The sequence below is a fragment of the Castor canadensis genome, chromosome 4 (genome assembly GCF_047511655.1).
Source record: "Castor canadensis chromosome 4, mCasCan1.hap1v2, whole genome shotgun sequence".
NCBI classification, from domain to species: Eukaryota; Metazoa; Chordata; class Mammalia; order Rodentia; family Castoridae; genus Castor; species Castor canadensis.
This window is the reverse complement of record NC_133389.1, coordinates 53,849,461-53,864,749: the sequence shown is the minus strand read 5'-3', so window position 1 is coordinate 53,864,749 and position 15,289 is coordinate 53,849,461. Positions and strand designations below refer to the sequence as shown.

General features: G+C 41.6%; 2 protein-coding genes across 4 annotated transcripts in view; one reads left to right on the top strand and one right to left on the bottom strand.

Moving 5' to 3' along the window:
• The window catches only part of Colec12 (collectin subfamily member 12), a 179,122-nt gene extending 172,154 nt beyond the window's left edge, over positions 1-6,968 (top strand). For both annotated transcript variants that reach the window (XM_074070203.1, XM_074070202.1), the window contains exons 9-10: positions 4,689-4,834; positions 6,305-6,968. In XM_074070203.1, the coding sequence (XP_073926304.1) occupies positions 4,689-4,834; positions 6,305-6,324 (166 nt within the window). In that variant the 3' untranslated portion in view covers positions 6,325-6,968. The remainder of the gene's footprint in view (positions 1-4,688; positions 4,835-6,304) is intronic.
• LOC141422502 (transcription initiation factor TFIID subunit 4B-like) overlaps positions 1-15,289 on the bottom strand; it is an 84,272-nt gene that overhangs the window by 6,118 nt on the left and 62,865 nt on the right. The gene's annotated exons all lie outside the window — the stretch shown is intronic.

Below are 15,289 nucleotides of genomic sequence, written 5' to 3'. Positions count from 1 at the left end.
TTTCCAAGAAGTCAGCTGGCCATCTTATATTCACATGTACACATTGTCCTTATTTTTCTCATTTCACCACAGACCTGTGACAACTTCATTCTTGGCCAGCAACAGTCCCCTGACTGGAGATTGGGATTCATTCACAGTCCTAGGATAACATTCACTGAATTAACCTGGAGCTTCCAACATGAGCCAGCTGCTGGCCTGTGAAATCTTTTCTGGAATATGAGGATAGTGATGAGTGAGAGGTGTTATCTTTTACTCACATTAAAAGGCTAAGACCATTTCACAATGAGGGGGACATTCCAGTCCTAAATGTGATACAATAAAGAGCAAGGCTTCAAAGGAGATTTACTGATAGCACAAATAGATAGAAAAATCAATAGGGATATAGATATTTATGGTGCATTTCATCTGACAGCTGAAAGTATGCTTGCTTTTCAAGTGCATATGGTGTATTCATCAAGATAAACTACATGCTTGGCCATAAAACAAGTGTCAGTAAATTTAAGACAACTGGAATTATACAGAGCATGTTCTCTGGCCCCAAACAAATAGATTAGAAATTGATAAAGATATCTAAAATCCCAAATATTTGAAAATTCAATGATACTTTTTTTTATTCATTTTTTCACATGTGCGTACATTGTTTGGGTCATTTCTCCCCCTCCCTATCCTTCCCCTCTCCCCATTAATGACAATTCTGAACAAAGCATAGATCAAAGAAAAATACGAAGAAAATCTGAAAATGTTTCAAAAAAAGAAAACATATCAAAATGTATGGGATGCACCTAAAATAGTATTTAGAAGACATTTATATCCTTAAAATGAATATATGAAAACCTTTTTTTAAAGGTTGAAAGTCAATGAGCTAAGCTTCCACTTTACAGGATTAGTAAAAGAAGAGCATATTAACCCTCAAATAAGTATAAAGAGTATGAGCAAGGCCCTGCGTTCGATTCCCAGCCCCACCCTACTCCGACATACATATAAAAGATTAAGGATAAGGAGAGACACAGAAAAAAAGACAGACAAAAAAGACTGGTGAAAATAGGGGCATGTGAAAGCTGATCTTTCTACTGTTGATGGAATAAACATGTCATTGGCAGACTGTCACTGTGAAGGGAGGCTGCCTGAACTGGGCAAATGGGCTGTGTATATGTTATAGGCTCAGTCCTCCTATTTGGAGCAGTAAGGCCTCTCCTGGTTACTCTGTTGCAGTTTGCTCACCTTAAATCAGCAGAGATAGAATCTTCCTGAGAGTTTCCCACAACACACTTGAACCCCTCCTTCCCTCTTTCTCCTCTGTTCTGTCCACAGGAAGTCATTTGGTGGGAATATGTTGTCAAGTTTTGAGTAACACCTTCCAACTTTATATCACAAAGATAAAATATGACCTGCCATTCCGTCCGTGTGGCTGGCTCAGGATCGTATCACATACCGTGTTTTTATAATACAGAACCAACGAACAGTGGGAACCAAAAGAAACTTCTTTCTTCAGCTTCCTCTAATTCAGCAATCTACCCTAGTCCACACTTCACGTTTTCGGTTTCAGCAGAGTTGCAATGGCCAAAGCTACAAAGAGAGGAATCTTCCACAACCCCCTTGTAGTGGAAGAATGTTCTGCTGCAAAGAAACATTTCTCACTACTCACATTTGCCTGTTTTGAGGCCAGGCTCCTCCTAGCAGAAGTTTCTTTGCCATGTAGCCTCAGTCATTCTTGTGGTTGAGAAGAAAGTACTAAGTTGTGTTTGGAAGGAGCTATTCCAGGATTGAGAGTATGTGCTCTGCTTCCATTAGGATGATCCCAAAATCCTGCGGGTGCTCCACCCCAAATAGCTGATGAGCTTGTGTGTTTCTAGCTCACTGCCATTGATCCATGGGATTTTCAGGCCACCCTTCAGCCATTCCTTCCAGAATCTAGCTATGAATGAGGTGAAGATGCTATTTTTAAGCTGACATTCTTCTCCAGAATATATACATTCTGTTTATCTGACATGTTCTAGTCTATTCTAAGAATGAAGCCAAGGGGTTTTGCTATAAGTCACTTCATGGGATTTTAGCTTTTCCAGAGAGCTGCTTTGAGATTATGGGTGCTTAGTCTACAGGACAAATGGCCTCTCACACTGGCTTCAGGCTGCCCTCCTCCCTTATGCTGGCCTACCTTAGTCACCTCCTCTCACCCACATAGAACTGCATTCTCCTTTTAAGTCCTAAAGGAAGCCTTGAACACTGTATGTGAAGAATTTCAATGACCTGACCCAGTGAATAAAGGTGATAAAGATTGCCACCTTTTTAATCTGTTAGCTATCTTTCATAGTTGATAAATCCCTTTTACCATAGCTTAAAATGACTTAAAAGAAAATGCAAGAATATGAAGTAGCTCTTCTAAACCCAAAGAAGCCATATCATACAGTTTACCAATTAATGGAGAAATCAAGAATATCAAATTTGCTATCATTATATATTCAGGAATCAGATCTCAAATTCTGTAAACAAAATGGGAACCAATGCCCCTCACATTAGTGGCAAAAGTGAATGAAACATGCTTTAATAAGATCAAAGTGCTTCTACTTTGAGCTTTAACAATGTCACAGTGCTTTGACATTTCCAGAGATGGCCTGCTGGGTTGATAGGAATATAGAGAAAAGCATCCAAGGGAGCAAATTATTTTTTTCTTTCCAACTTGGTCTCTCTATGGCATTGCTGTGATAGTCTGAGATTCTTGATCCACCCATCTTGTCTGTTCTGTCAGTTCTGTGACAGGTGAGACTTTGTTCTCTGAACTGTGGGGATGGTACCACTCAGATTATGCCTGTGGGTATCTGTTGAGTGAATGACTGTTTTCTAATTCTCCCTCCTAAGCATCATCCCATTTTTACTCTCATCAGTTGATGGTGTCCTCTATTTATCTTTTCATCAGTAGATTTACTCAATTGAAATGAATTGTTTTAAATCCCCACATACACATATGGGTTAGAGGTGGCAGTTCTACCATGCATTCTCATCCTTTGACTGTCAGCTTCACCTGTCCTTTCCCACTGCCCTCTGGTTTGGCTGGTCTTACTGTCAAAAGACTGTGACACAGGTCACTCCAGAGGCACCTGCACACCCATGTTTATTGCGGCACTATTCACAATAGCCAAGTTATGGAAACAGCCAAGATGCCCCACTACTGATGAGTGGATTAAGAAAATGTGGTATCTACACACAATGGAATTTTATGCAGCCATGAAGAAGAATGAAATGTTATCATTTGCTGGTAAATGGATGGAACTGGAGAACATCATTCTGAGTGAGGTTAGCCTGGCCCAAAAGACCAAAAATTGTATGTTCTCCCTCATATGCGGACATTAGATCAAGGGTAAACACAACAAGGGGATTGGACTTTGATCACATGATAAAAGCGAGAGCACACAAGGGAGGGGTAAGGATAGGTAAGACACCTAAAAAACTAGCTAGCATTTGTTGCCCTTAACGCAGAGAAACTAAAGCAGATACCTTAAAAGCAACTGAGGCCAATAGGAAAAGGGGAACAGGTACTAGAGAAAAGGTGAGATCAAAAAGAATTAACCTAGAAGGTAACACCCACGCACAGGAAATCAATGTGAGTCAATGCCCTGTATAGCTATCCTTATCTCAACCAGCAAAACCCCTTGTTCCTTCCTATTATTCCTTATACTCTCTCTACAACAAAATTAGAAATAAGGGCAAAATAGTTTCTGCTGGGTATCGAGGGGGTGGGGAGGAGAGGGAGGGGGCAGGGGGAGAAATGACCCAAGCCTTGTATGCACATGTGAATAATAAAATAAAAAAAAAAAAGATGTAAGGTGTTATCAGCCCTCTCCTGGGGTGACTGGTGGCTGATAGGTCATGGTTGGTGGGAAGCGCTTCGCACTGCGCATGTTTTCCTGACCTTCCCTGAGCGGCCTGCTTGTCCTCAGGCAGAAACCCTATGCTTCTGTGCATGAACTTGTGTCTTTGTTAAGAGTTCGCCCTCATGTCTAGAAACACATCTTCGTTTATGCACAGAAACAGAATCGAGAACTGTGAACTATGGCAAAGTGCTGCTCCAAGCACCAGCCAAGTTAACAATCCCCAAATGAACTCATCCTAAAGAAAACATGTTTTTTTTAAAAGACTCCCACTCTCCAAAAAAAGGCAGTGAAATGTATGAGACTAAGTTACTTCTTTCTAAAACGATGAACCATCTACAGTTTAGCCAGAGAACCATAACCAGTTGTTTGTAATTGTAGGCTCTTGTAAATGCGTATCTTCCCTGGTGTTTTGACTTGTCAGAGATAAGATAGTAAAATGTTCAAGGCATCCTCTGGGTGAGAGAGAAAGGTGCCCTCACAGTGCATGTGTATTCATGCACATCTAGACACACACCTTCCAGGTTACATTAGAAAGCCATTCATCTAACTGTGTCAGCATCATGACGAAGCAGCTCAAAGCACTGATTTCACTTTGGCAAAGACAACAAGCCTGCAGGGAGATGCCGCACAGCACATCTCTCTGCAAAACAGCTGCCCCTTCTTGATTAAGAGCATGCACTGCTGTTTTCTAAACAATGCATCTTCATTCGAGGACAACTGAGATACTTCAGTTTTGTTTTGTACATTCCTGTGCTGCTCATGAGTAAAGAAAACCTTGATTACTGTGCAAATAACACTCAATTTCTGTTTTGTTAAAAGAAATTGGAAAGCTGGACAGCCAGACAACTGGGGTCATGGCCATGGGCCAGGAGAAGACTGTGCTGGGTTGATTTATGCTGGGCAGTGGAACGATTTCCAGTGTGAAGACATCAATAATTTCATTTGCGAAAAAGACAGGAAGACAGGTAAGCAGTTGCTGGGATTCAAGAGAGAGCTGCAGCACTGCTGTCCTGTTAGAGGGTGCCTTGGTGAGGACAAGGGCTCTGAGTGCAGGCTCTGCAGTTAGGTTCTAGTCTAGTTTCTGCAATTTACTAACAGGGTGGTTATTAACCTCCTGGGAATGATAGTATTTTCAGGGTTGTTTTGAGGGTTCTTAAATAAGCTAATAAATATGCTAAATATTTAGGAAGTACTCAGTAATTATTACACTTACTGGCCTAGAAAAATAATGTATAATATCATCAGCTCACTGTTAATTAACACATGACACCACTGTTAACATCTTTGGTCTGTGTAGACATACATACCCAGCCAATTCAGGCAACCAAGTAGTCAATATTGTGTGTGCTCACTGAACAGCTGCCAGATCCACATGTTGTGCTAGATAATGGAGAGACAGTCTGCATCTCTTGGAAGCTCATAAGCTGAAGAGGCCTGTAGAGATTTTCTTGACTTTAAGCTTTAAATACTGATCATTTAATATATGTCCCCCTTCAGAACAAGGCATCTTTGTTTTCTTCACCAAACTAGATTATATAATTGGTGGTGGGGGATGGAGAAAATAGTGAAGGAATGATAATGGGGATGAGGTTTCTTTAGAGTTGATGAAATTCTTTTCTAGGATTAGATAGTTTCTATTGGCACACTTTGTGAAGATACTAAAACCCACCAAATACTTTAAGTAAGTGAATTATAATGATTTGTGAATTATATTTTAATAAAGCTTTTATTTTTTTTATTTTAAAAAAAGCTATTGGTAAACAAAATCCTTAAATATTATTTTTGGAAGTAACCAGAGAACAAGTTATCCTTATGCCCATTCAACAGATAATTACAAAGCACCTTAGATGTGTCAAGTACCAGGGATCTCAAAAACGTAAGCAACTCACAACCTAGGCAGTTGATGGGAGAAACGTGGCTATCTCAGCAAAAGATTCCAATCAGTCCTGATGAGCAACCCAGATTTGTCATTAGTTTGCCTTGTTTTGGGAATTGTAAAGACTACATCTCCCCAGTACAGACTCCTTCCATAGGAAATTAGCATAATCTTAAAATTTACTTAATCTGAATAAGAACTTCCAGACATTCTTTAAAAAAGTAAGTATCATTAGGGCCAGGCATGGTGGTGCACTGCTGCAAGCTCAGCTACTTGGCAGGCAGAGACAGGAGGATCACGGTTGGCCAGGAGAAAAAGTTTGCAACCCTATCTTAATATCAAACTAAAGCGAAAAGGGCTGGGGACATGGTTCAAGTGGTAGAATGCTTGTCTAGCAAGCACGAGGCTCTGTGTTCAAACCTTAGTACCACCAAAAAAGATAGAAAAAGTAAAATGATGTATTATATAATTGTTCCTAAAGATTTCTCCTTTGTTTGAATTGCATGTCAACTTTATTCCCTAGGCAAAACTAACACCCATCCATATTTCTCTCCTCTAGTACTGTCATCCGCACTGTAACGAACTGAGATGCAACATGAGCAAAGTTTCAGACAGCTCTCAAAGGCGAAGACTGTCCTTTCTCTTCATCACCTTCTCACCAGGTTGGGGCAAAAAAAGCACTGAAAACCAATTATTAAAAAAACAAACAAAATGAAAGCTAGTGTTTGCCATTTCTCAAGGACTTGGAAAATAAAATGTCTTCAGTATAGTGTTGATTTTCCAGTGTGCAATGGACTGAATTGCAGATTTTTCTCATGCAATAATCATAGTTATGCAAATTCTACCTTCCAAAGTATGGAATACTCCAGAAGACTGTTACTGGTTGTTGAAGAACTTTTATACACTGTGTATACAGTACCTTACATTTCTAAAATCCCAAGTGTAGGAAAAATATGCAGACATACAGATATATAGATCAATTCTTAGTAATAATCTGAAATATACTTCAAGAGCTTTTAAAACTTTGTATTTTTGTACAAAATATTTGCCTTTTATAATTATTTTCCTTTTTGTCATTTTACCTTTATAGTACATGAAGTCAAAGAAAACAATGGTACTAATAAAATCTCATAGGGTTTCTCATCAGATTTACTTCTACCCAGTGGCAAGGAATTTTTTCAGTTGTGGTTTAAGAAATAATTAAATATACATGTGTGTATATATTTTTTAAATGTATCATTTCCTGAGAAGAGTGAATCCCTTGAGTTGTCTAGAAATATCCTATGTAGAGATCAAGCCTGAGCACATGCATGGCTCATTCAAGTGGGCTGTGCTCTGAGTTCATCATCAGCCACCACCCCTGATGTGTGCCTGGCAAGGCCCTGGTTTTTGGCTCATGTGTGAACAGACTTAGTGTCAGACCCATGCCAGAGCTGATACTGTTGGGAGAGTCTGGTATCACATTAGCCAAAGGCAGCAATGCTGGAAAGATGAGAACCAGCTCTATGCTCCCTGGAAAGTTTGTTTTTCTTAAGTGAGGTTCCAAAAACATAACTCCAAGACACATGCAGGATGAAATGCAAAAATAAACTTCTAGCCACTGTGTTGAGCTCTGACAGAGAACCTTTCCTCCAGGCCTGTCTTCCTTCCATTCCTTGGTTTGCCACTGAACAGTTTAACATGCAAAGTGGTAAAATGAGGCACTGAGTATAAATGATGTAAAGATCGTAAGATTCCATCCAACCGACTCCCTCTTCCCCCTCTCAAGGGTCCTCACAGGCAGTGCTGCTACCAAGCCAAACAAAGTGGTTAAAGAATAAAGACAGTATGACTTTCACACCCATGGTCACACGACTATCTTGCTTGCCCATGATCACCATTCACACCATTTTTGCAGCCCAGGAACAGCCACCTCTTCATGACTTTCATGTCCTGCTCTCCTGTTCATGTGGCCTGATCAGGCTGGCAGGCCCCACTGTTGTCTGGGCCTATATTGCTGACGTTTGCAACACAAGGCCGACACTGGATTCCAACAGCTCTTCAACTCAAGAACCTTGAAAGACTAAACTCATGCCTTTTTTTTTGCTTCCTATTTTTCAAGTGTCAATCAAGATTTGTCTATAGAAGAAACTTGGAATTAATTGTGTGATGCCGTGACAGGATAGGCCAAGGGCTAGCTTCCAAAACTAAAGTCCCTCTCCCGGCCCTCACAATAACTTACCAAGTGTTTGTCAAACCCTGTACCAAGTGCTCGTATAAGACTATCTCATCTAGTTCTCCCAATAGCCCTAAGAAGTGGGCCTATCACATTCCCCACTTTACAGTGACTAGGACTCAGGGGAGGTGATGTGATTTCCTGGGTCATATCATCACTGAGTGGTGAAGACAGGATTCAGGCTCAAGTTTTTCTGTAGGAAGCAAGGACCTTCTTTATAATGCCCTGAATAAAATCAGATGAATATTGCACATTCCAACATGCTTCATATCCATCTTTCTGTGTGTAGCTATTTATACACCAAATTTCTGTTCACTAAGTGACAACTATGCTCTTAAAGGAGAGTTTTAGTGAAATATGATGAGGTCTTCAGGTACCTGACTTGCTGTGAATTATGAGAAGACAAACATGTTTCTTTCTAAGTGGCTCTCTTCCTCTTCAATGATCAGTGTTGATCTACTCTCCCCCCTTACTATCCTTCCAATTTATAGTTAGGGTTCAAGCTGAAGCAGTTAAGAAATGGTAATAGCTGCTACAACAACAGATGTTTAAGGAAGTGGACAGCTGTAGAAATCAGGTAACACCACCAAGCACATGTATTTTTGCCTTGGATGACTCAGTCATGTAGCGATACTTTATATATTCCAGCTACTCATGCATTAGCTCTTCCATCTTCATGCATTCTGGTGCCCTATTTAGAACTAAGGAACCAGGCTTGGGTTGAGGACTGCCCATTGCCCACATTTCTACTTCTGTTACTTTCAAAACAAATCTGATCAGGTTCTCTATTCTTCAGTCCTCAAATCCAAGACCATCCTCCTACCCCTTGGTAGGATGACCTCCCCAATTCCAGGTTCAAATCTTCTCAAGGATCCCAGCAGTCCGCAGGGCTCATACACAGAGGCAACGAGCCCCACGGGCCTGTTTCCCAGCTCCCATCAATAGCCCATGTTCCCTGGTGACAGACATTACCTGCTTACATCTTGCTGACCTGGATCCTCTTTCCCTTTTTTTAGTTGAAAAGTATCTCCTTCACAACTTGGCTCAAGCATCATTTCTAGCTGGAATTGTTTCCCCGCAAACCCACCCTGAAGGAGGACCGATTCTCCTCCATGCCAAAAGCTTACACCATGTGCTCTGCGTAATACAGAAGATACCTTCACTGTGTCAGATGACTTACTGACCGTTGACCTAAAAGTTACCAGAATTAAGAGAAGTGAATGTGGCTGGTCAGTTATGAAATCTTCAAAGAACTGAAAAGTGAGAGAAGCCAAGCAAGAGAAATGAAGGAATTCATGTTACTAATGGTTTTACATGTAGTCATCCCTCAATATCCCTGGAGGATTGGTTCATCCAAGATACCCCCTGGATGCCAAAATCTGCAGATTCTCAGTTCCATATATAAAATAAGCTAAGATCTACACATGTGTACTTTAAATCATTGTGCACCTAATGCAACATAAATTCTATGTGAATAGTTATTACTGTACTGTTTAGAGAATAATTACCAGGAAAAAGTCTGTACATGTTAAGTATAACCTTTTTTCTGGAATATTTTCAATTTGTGGTTGGTTGAATCCACAAATATGGACCTATGAGCTCAGAGGACTGATTGTTATGTCAAAATGAAAAGCATCAATAGTAAACCATATTCATTCTCTTTACCAAGGTAAGGCTCAGAGTCAGGGAAAAACTTTAGAACCCTTTCTAAATGGCACTGTGATGGGATAGCTTGTTTCTTACTGAAATACTCAACAAGAAAAGTTTCCAGCTTTTCTAGGAATCTGTTCCTGACTACAATAGTTCTACTTTCCTGGGAAGAATCTCTTAATGGCATGATAGATATTTTCTAAATCACAAGGCAGATGTTTGCAATACTTTGCTCCACTCATCCATCCTCCCTCTCCCACATGCCCTTCCTCAAGGAAGTATGCAGCTTGCCCAGGTACACCAGGTGGGCAAAAGGCCAGAGGAAAGCAGGCTTAAGGAAACCAACCTTTATTCCCCTCAAAATCCCCGGGATTTTGCATTTTTCAGTGAATAAAGATGAATGAACTGGGCCAGCTGGCCCTGCCATAGCCAGGATTACATCCCAGACTCCAGCCTCCTCCAAGGACTTATTAGCTTTGAGTTTGCAAATCAGGGATCACTGTGCAATGTGGGTAGAGTCAGCTGCCAGGACTGGGCCTTCTCCCAACAATCCAGACAGGTCATTAAATGGGTTTAACTAAAGGGTCTTGATTTAGTCCCCTGGGCCAGGGATAGAGAATTATCCTTGGGCCAGTGTTCCAATATTTACTGCCAGAGCTTTCTGCATTCTTTAATCAACGTTAATGTTGCCCTATTCTATCACTGCTGGAAGTGGCAGAAGTTATAAGACGCTTAAACGTCAGTTCCTCTGCCATGGAGCAAAGAGGCTGGGCCATCCACAACATAAACCAGTACAATATGTTGGCTCTGTAATGACTCCCACTATGAGTTAGGAATTTGACATGGATTATTTCTAATATCTACTCAAAGGTACTGAAGATCAGATGAGTTAAGTATCCCAAGAAATGGGTCTTGAACCCATAGCCACCTCACCTCCACTGTCATGCTGTTTCCCATGCTTGAACTGTGATTTTACCGACATCCTGAGCTTTTTGCATTATGCTTTGTTCCTCTTGGCCCTAAGAAAACACAGGCAGCAAACACAGAACTGGCAGACAGCGGAGGAATCCTAATTTGTAGACATTAGATCAAAGCACTTAGACCAATCCCTTCTCCGTCAGTGAGCAAAGAGACAAGAGAGATCTGGTTTGGAGAAACCACCCTAGATTCTCAAATGGTTGAACCTCCCAGAGTCCCCTGGTCAAATTAGTGTCAGAGCACAATAGGCCCAGGTTTGTATCCCCCTCTTTTCTTTCTAGCGTGGGATGTATCTAGACACATGTCAAACAGCTCTCTCCTTTTCCTGAAGATTTCCCATACTCAAGCCCTACCATTTCCTGTTCTGCCTACTATTAGGGAGACTGGGCTTTTCCATTTATCTCACTAAGAACACTTGCTTTCAAAATATTAAAGAGGGGTGACACAGGAAAAGACTAAATTTTTTTGCTGCTCCTTGGTATCTTTGCTCCCTTAGACCAGTAAATGCTGAAGAACATTAAGTTGTACCTCTTTCTGTGTTATCCTTTCCTGTAGGGATCAGAGGTTCCTATCAACTTGTATCAGATTTGGCTGCTGAAATCAAGAACCCCCAAATCACAAATCACCACAGCCTAAATGCAGCGGAGGCGTCCTTCTCTTGCATGTAACTATAAGTACACAGCAGCCCAGGGAGTTGTCTTGTTGCTCTGTCATTCCCTGGTTGTCACCCTCATCTGCAAAGTCCATTGAGGCTCTGGGCCACATTCACAGCCACCCTGCAGGCTCAAGGAGAGGTGGGAAAATAAAATTCTCACTTTTAGAGAAAAACTGACATGACATTTCCACTCTAGCCAGAACCTAGTCAAATCACCTGACCTAACTGCAATGGACTCTGGGAAATACTGCCTTTAGCTGGAAAATACAGTCATAGGCCAAGTTAAAAACTATTACTATGAAGAAAAAGAAGAATGGATACAGTGGGAGAGCATGTAAATAGTAATTACACCATCCAAAGCCACCCACATGAATCTCCCTCTTACACAAAACATTCTCGGCCTCAGCCTTCTACAAAGTCTTGTGGATCAAACTATTGGCTGCCATTCTTCATACCTCCCCATGTCCACCCTCTTTACCATGTATCCCAGCAGTTGCCCATCTGTATGAGGGGAGTAGGTTTTCCTGCCCTGTGACTTGGGTTCGCTATATAACATGCTTTGGCCAATGTTAGTGGATGTGATATAACCAAAGCTTTGAAATGCTTTAGAGTAACTGGAATTTCCCTCTTGCACTTCTGCTTTCACCATGACAACAGTTCCCCCTGGGTTGCTCCTGCCTCTGCAGCCTGGGCCCTAGAAGGAACACACATACAGCCAAGCTGTGCAGCCAACATGGACCTGCAGTGAGAAGAAGTCAGCTCCTGCTTCACAGCCTGCAGCAGAGGTGCCCAGGCAAGCCAGCTGAGATCAGCCACCCCACAGGCCTAAACCAAAGTTGCTTAATTTTATATACACATCCTATTGGGATGTGGGGGTTATTCATAAGCCCCCAGTTCCCACAGCTCTCTATCAGGTTATTTTCTATTTGTCCCTCCAGATCCCTTTGCCATTCTTTTTTCACAATTATCAGGGCTTTAGGAGGTAGGTTGTTATGGGTTCTCTTGGTGTATGGCTTCCAAGTGGGTTTGGACAATGAGAGGCACTGGCAGGATAGAGTGATGGTGGGGTATTTATTTCCCTGTCTGAAGGTCACCAGGAGCAGGTTACATCCTTCTTCTGAAGGCCATAGCTTCTGTCAGGTGGCCCCGCTTCCTCTCTGGGTCCAGGAAGAGCAGCTTCCTCTTGGCCCTAGTAATGCTCACAGCTATCACTAACCCAAGGTTCTGTACTATCCTTCTTTTCCCTAAATCAAGACTACACCTTTATCAATTGTCTCCCTCTTAAGCTTTTCTTAATTTCCCAGCTTGAGTGAGACATCTTTTTTGTGTTCAACATTCACACACACCTGCACCCGCTTCCATGGCCTCTATTCCCCCTTTTCATGGAGTAAAACACTACTCCCCTTTCAAGGAACATCTCATGCCCTGCTCTTCCAAGACACTTTCTCCAAAGTCTCCAGGCCCAAGCAGGGCTCCCTCAAGATTTGCCACCCACAACACCTCATCAAGGCTTTGTTTCTTACCAAAGTCCAGTACTCTGTAAACTGCTCTAGGAGTCCCAGGGGCCCTGCAAAAGAGCCACAGTAGTGGGGATAAGAGTATTTGTAGGTTAGGTGGACTTCTACCCCCTAGAATGACTACCTATTTATCCCATATATGTTTTTAAAAGTTTGAACATTTTGATGCAGTACACTAGTCTTTAGCTTTATATATATATAGTAGATCCTATCTACTAAAAAATGAATAAAATTAATTTAAATATCTCCCAAATCAAAGAATTTATGTTCCTCATTTGTTATAGGGTACATAATAAGGACAGATGAATGATGAACAAATAGAGGGACATAAGAATGGGTAGCTGCATGGATTCATGGATGATGGAAGGATGCATGAATGGTTGGGCAGGCTTGGGTTCTCATCATAAGTAGTTTCATCACAGGTTCTGCCCCCTCCTAATGGTCTGCAGATTTGTGATCTGAAGATTTGTACTTCCACACAAATCTTGCTAGAATCATGTCTCCATACATATCAATCAAACTCCAAAAGACCAACAAAAGAGGACTGACAGAAGGGAGGTGGGACCCACTGGCTGGATTTGGTCACACTAGGCAGCACCAGATCTCACTCAGAGACCTGAGAGGAGGTGGTGCACAGAAAGCAAGAGTCCTCAGTGGATTTGCAAACATGTTTCTAAAGATCTGTAATTTCTCCATCCCCACCCAGAAAAGTTTCCTGTCTCCAACCTTTCACCATGATGTTCATAGATGGTAAAATGAACAAAATAATCATTTTCTCTTGCTTAATAAGTATATACAATTACCATGCTGCAGTGTTCACACTATCTGCTTTCTGAAGGTGACGATAGGTATTTCTAAATAACTATTTGTTAAGCCTCCATTTTGGCAATACCATGTAAAAAGACACATTTTTCCCTCCAAATGTATAGTTGGGGGTCCATTTTATAAAATAGTCTGGATTTCAAGTCCTGTAAGATGCCACTTAATACCTACAGCTTCCCTTGGTGAAGGGGACCAAGAGCCCCAATCACCAAGTACAAGGAATAATGACTGGTGCCCTCATATAGACCCTGGTGTTTCTTCATTAAAGAAAAAAAAATCCTAGGAAAAGATGGATGGATGGATGGATGGCCAGATGGATGGATGGAACTTGAGGAATAGCCAGGAAAACAGCTGTTACTCTTTCACCCAGGATCCATTTGGACAAGTCCTTCTTTCAGTGAAAAAACTCTGCTCTCTTATCTCCACTCAAGCTCCACCTCAGCTCTAGGTCTGAGTCTTGACAGATTAGGAGGAACAGACTGGACTACCACACTCTTTACAGTGTGAAAGAAAATTACCTGCTTGAGGTCATTTGTGCTCACTTTTCAACTCTGTAGCTATATTTAGAAATTATAGAGCCCAAGAAATCACCTTTTCCTGTTTTCAATTTCCATCGTAGGCCACAAGATCCCATGCATTGCATTTTTCAGAATCTATAGTAAAAATTGGCACCTTGGCCAAGTGGCCTGGCATTTGAGATTGCTGCTTTCCTCCTCCTGAAGGGACAATTTTCCTCCCTCTATAATTTAGCTCACTGATGGGCACCCTGAAACAATGGGCATCTACTGAGACCAGATCAGGGGACGTCAGGAACCAAATATGTTATCCAAATACAAGTTGAAAATGATGTTCCCAGAAAGGCAGGCTGGCCCCAATGTCCTGAAACCCCCACAAGATGTGTGCACTCATGGAATAAAGGCAAGGTTGGCCTGCTGCTGCCACCTCCCCTGTCTGAACATTTCAATGAGCCCTGAAGCTTCATCCTGTGAGTCGAGCTCCGCTGGCTGTTTCTAAGAAATGAGCTCATACTTATAGATCTTGTGTGTTGATCCTCAGTAATAAAATGTGACTTCTCATAAGAAAAAGAAACCCAGGATTAGCACCTGAAGGATACTGTCCTAGACCTCTCTGTGTCTGGTATGTCTGCTAAGCCTTAGCCTCACACTTCTCAGGGCCTTTGCTGATCAACACCTGCTGTCATCACAGTGAGAAGGAGAGTCCTGTTCTTTCAACACATCTAAACCCCTTCCTTTTATTCTCTGAGGAACAGCAGAAGTGAAGTCAGAAGGCCTGAGGAAGGTTTTCTGCTCAGGGTTAGAGTTAAAGCAAACAAAAGTGAACACTCCCACCCCCAAACAGTCATCCCCACCACCTATTTTACACTCGGGTCATTCAAAGCAGGGAAGGGTGAAATGAAAGAGGGTGATGGGGAGGTGAATGTGACTGAAATGCTTCATACACATGTATGAAGATAGAATAATGAAACCCATTAAAATTTGTTTTAAGTGGGGGGAAGAAGGATAAGAGTTATAGATGGGGTGAATTTGATCAAAGTACATTATATGCATCTACGGAGACATCACAATGAAACCCGTTTGTACAATCACTATACACTAATAAAAAAGTTTTCCAAATAAAGCTATGACTTACACTGTGGGTGCAAACAGTCACAGAAAGTATCTATTTCCTAGCTGTCTAGAACTTGTC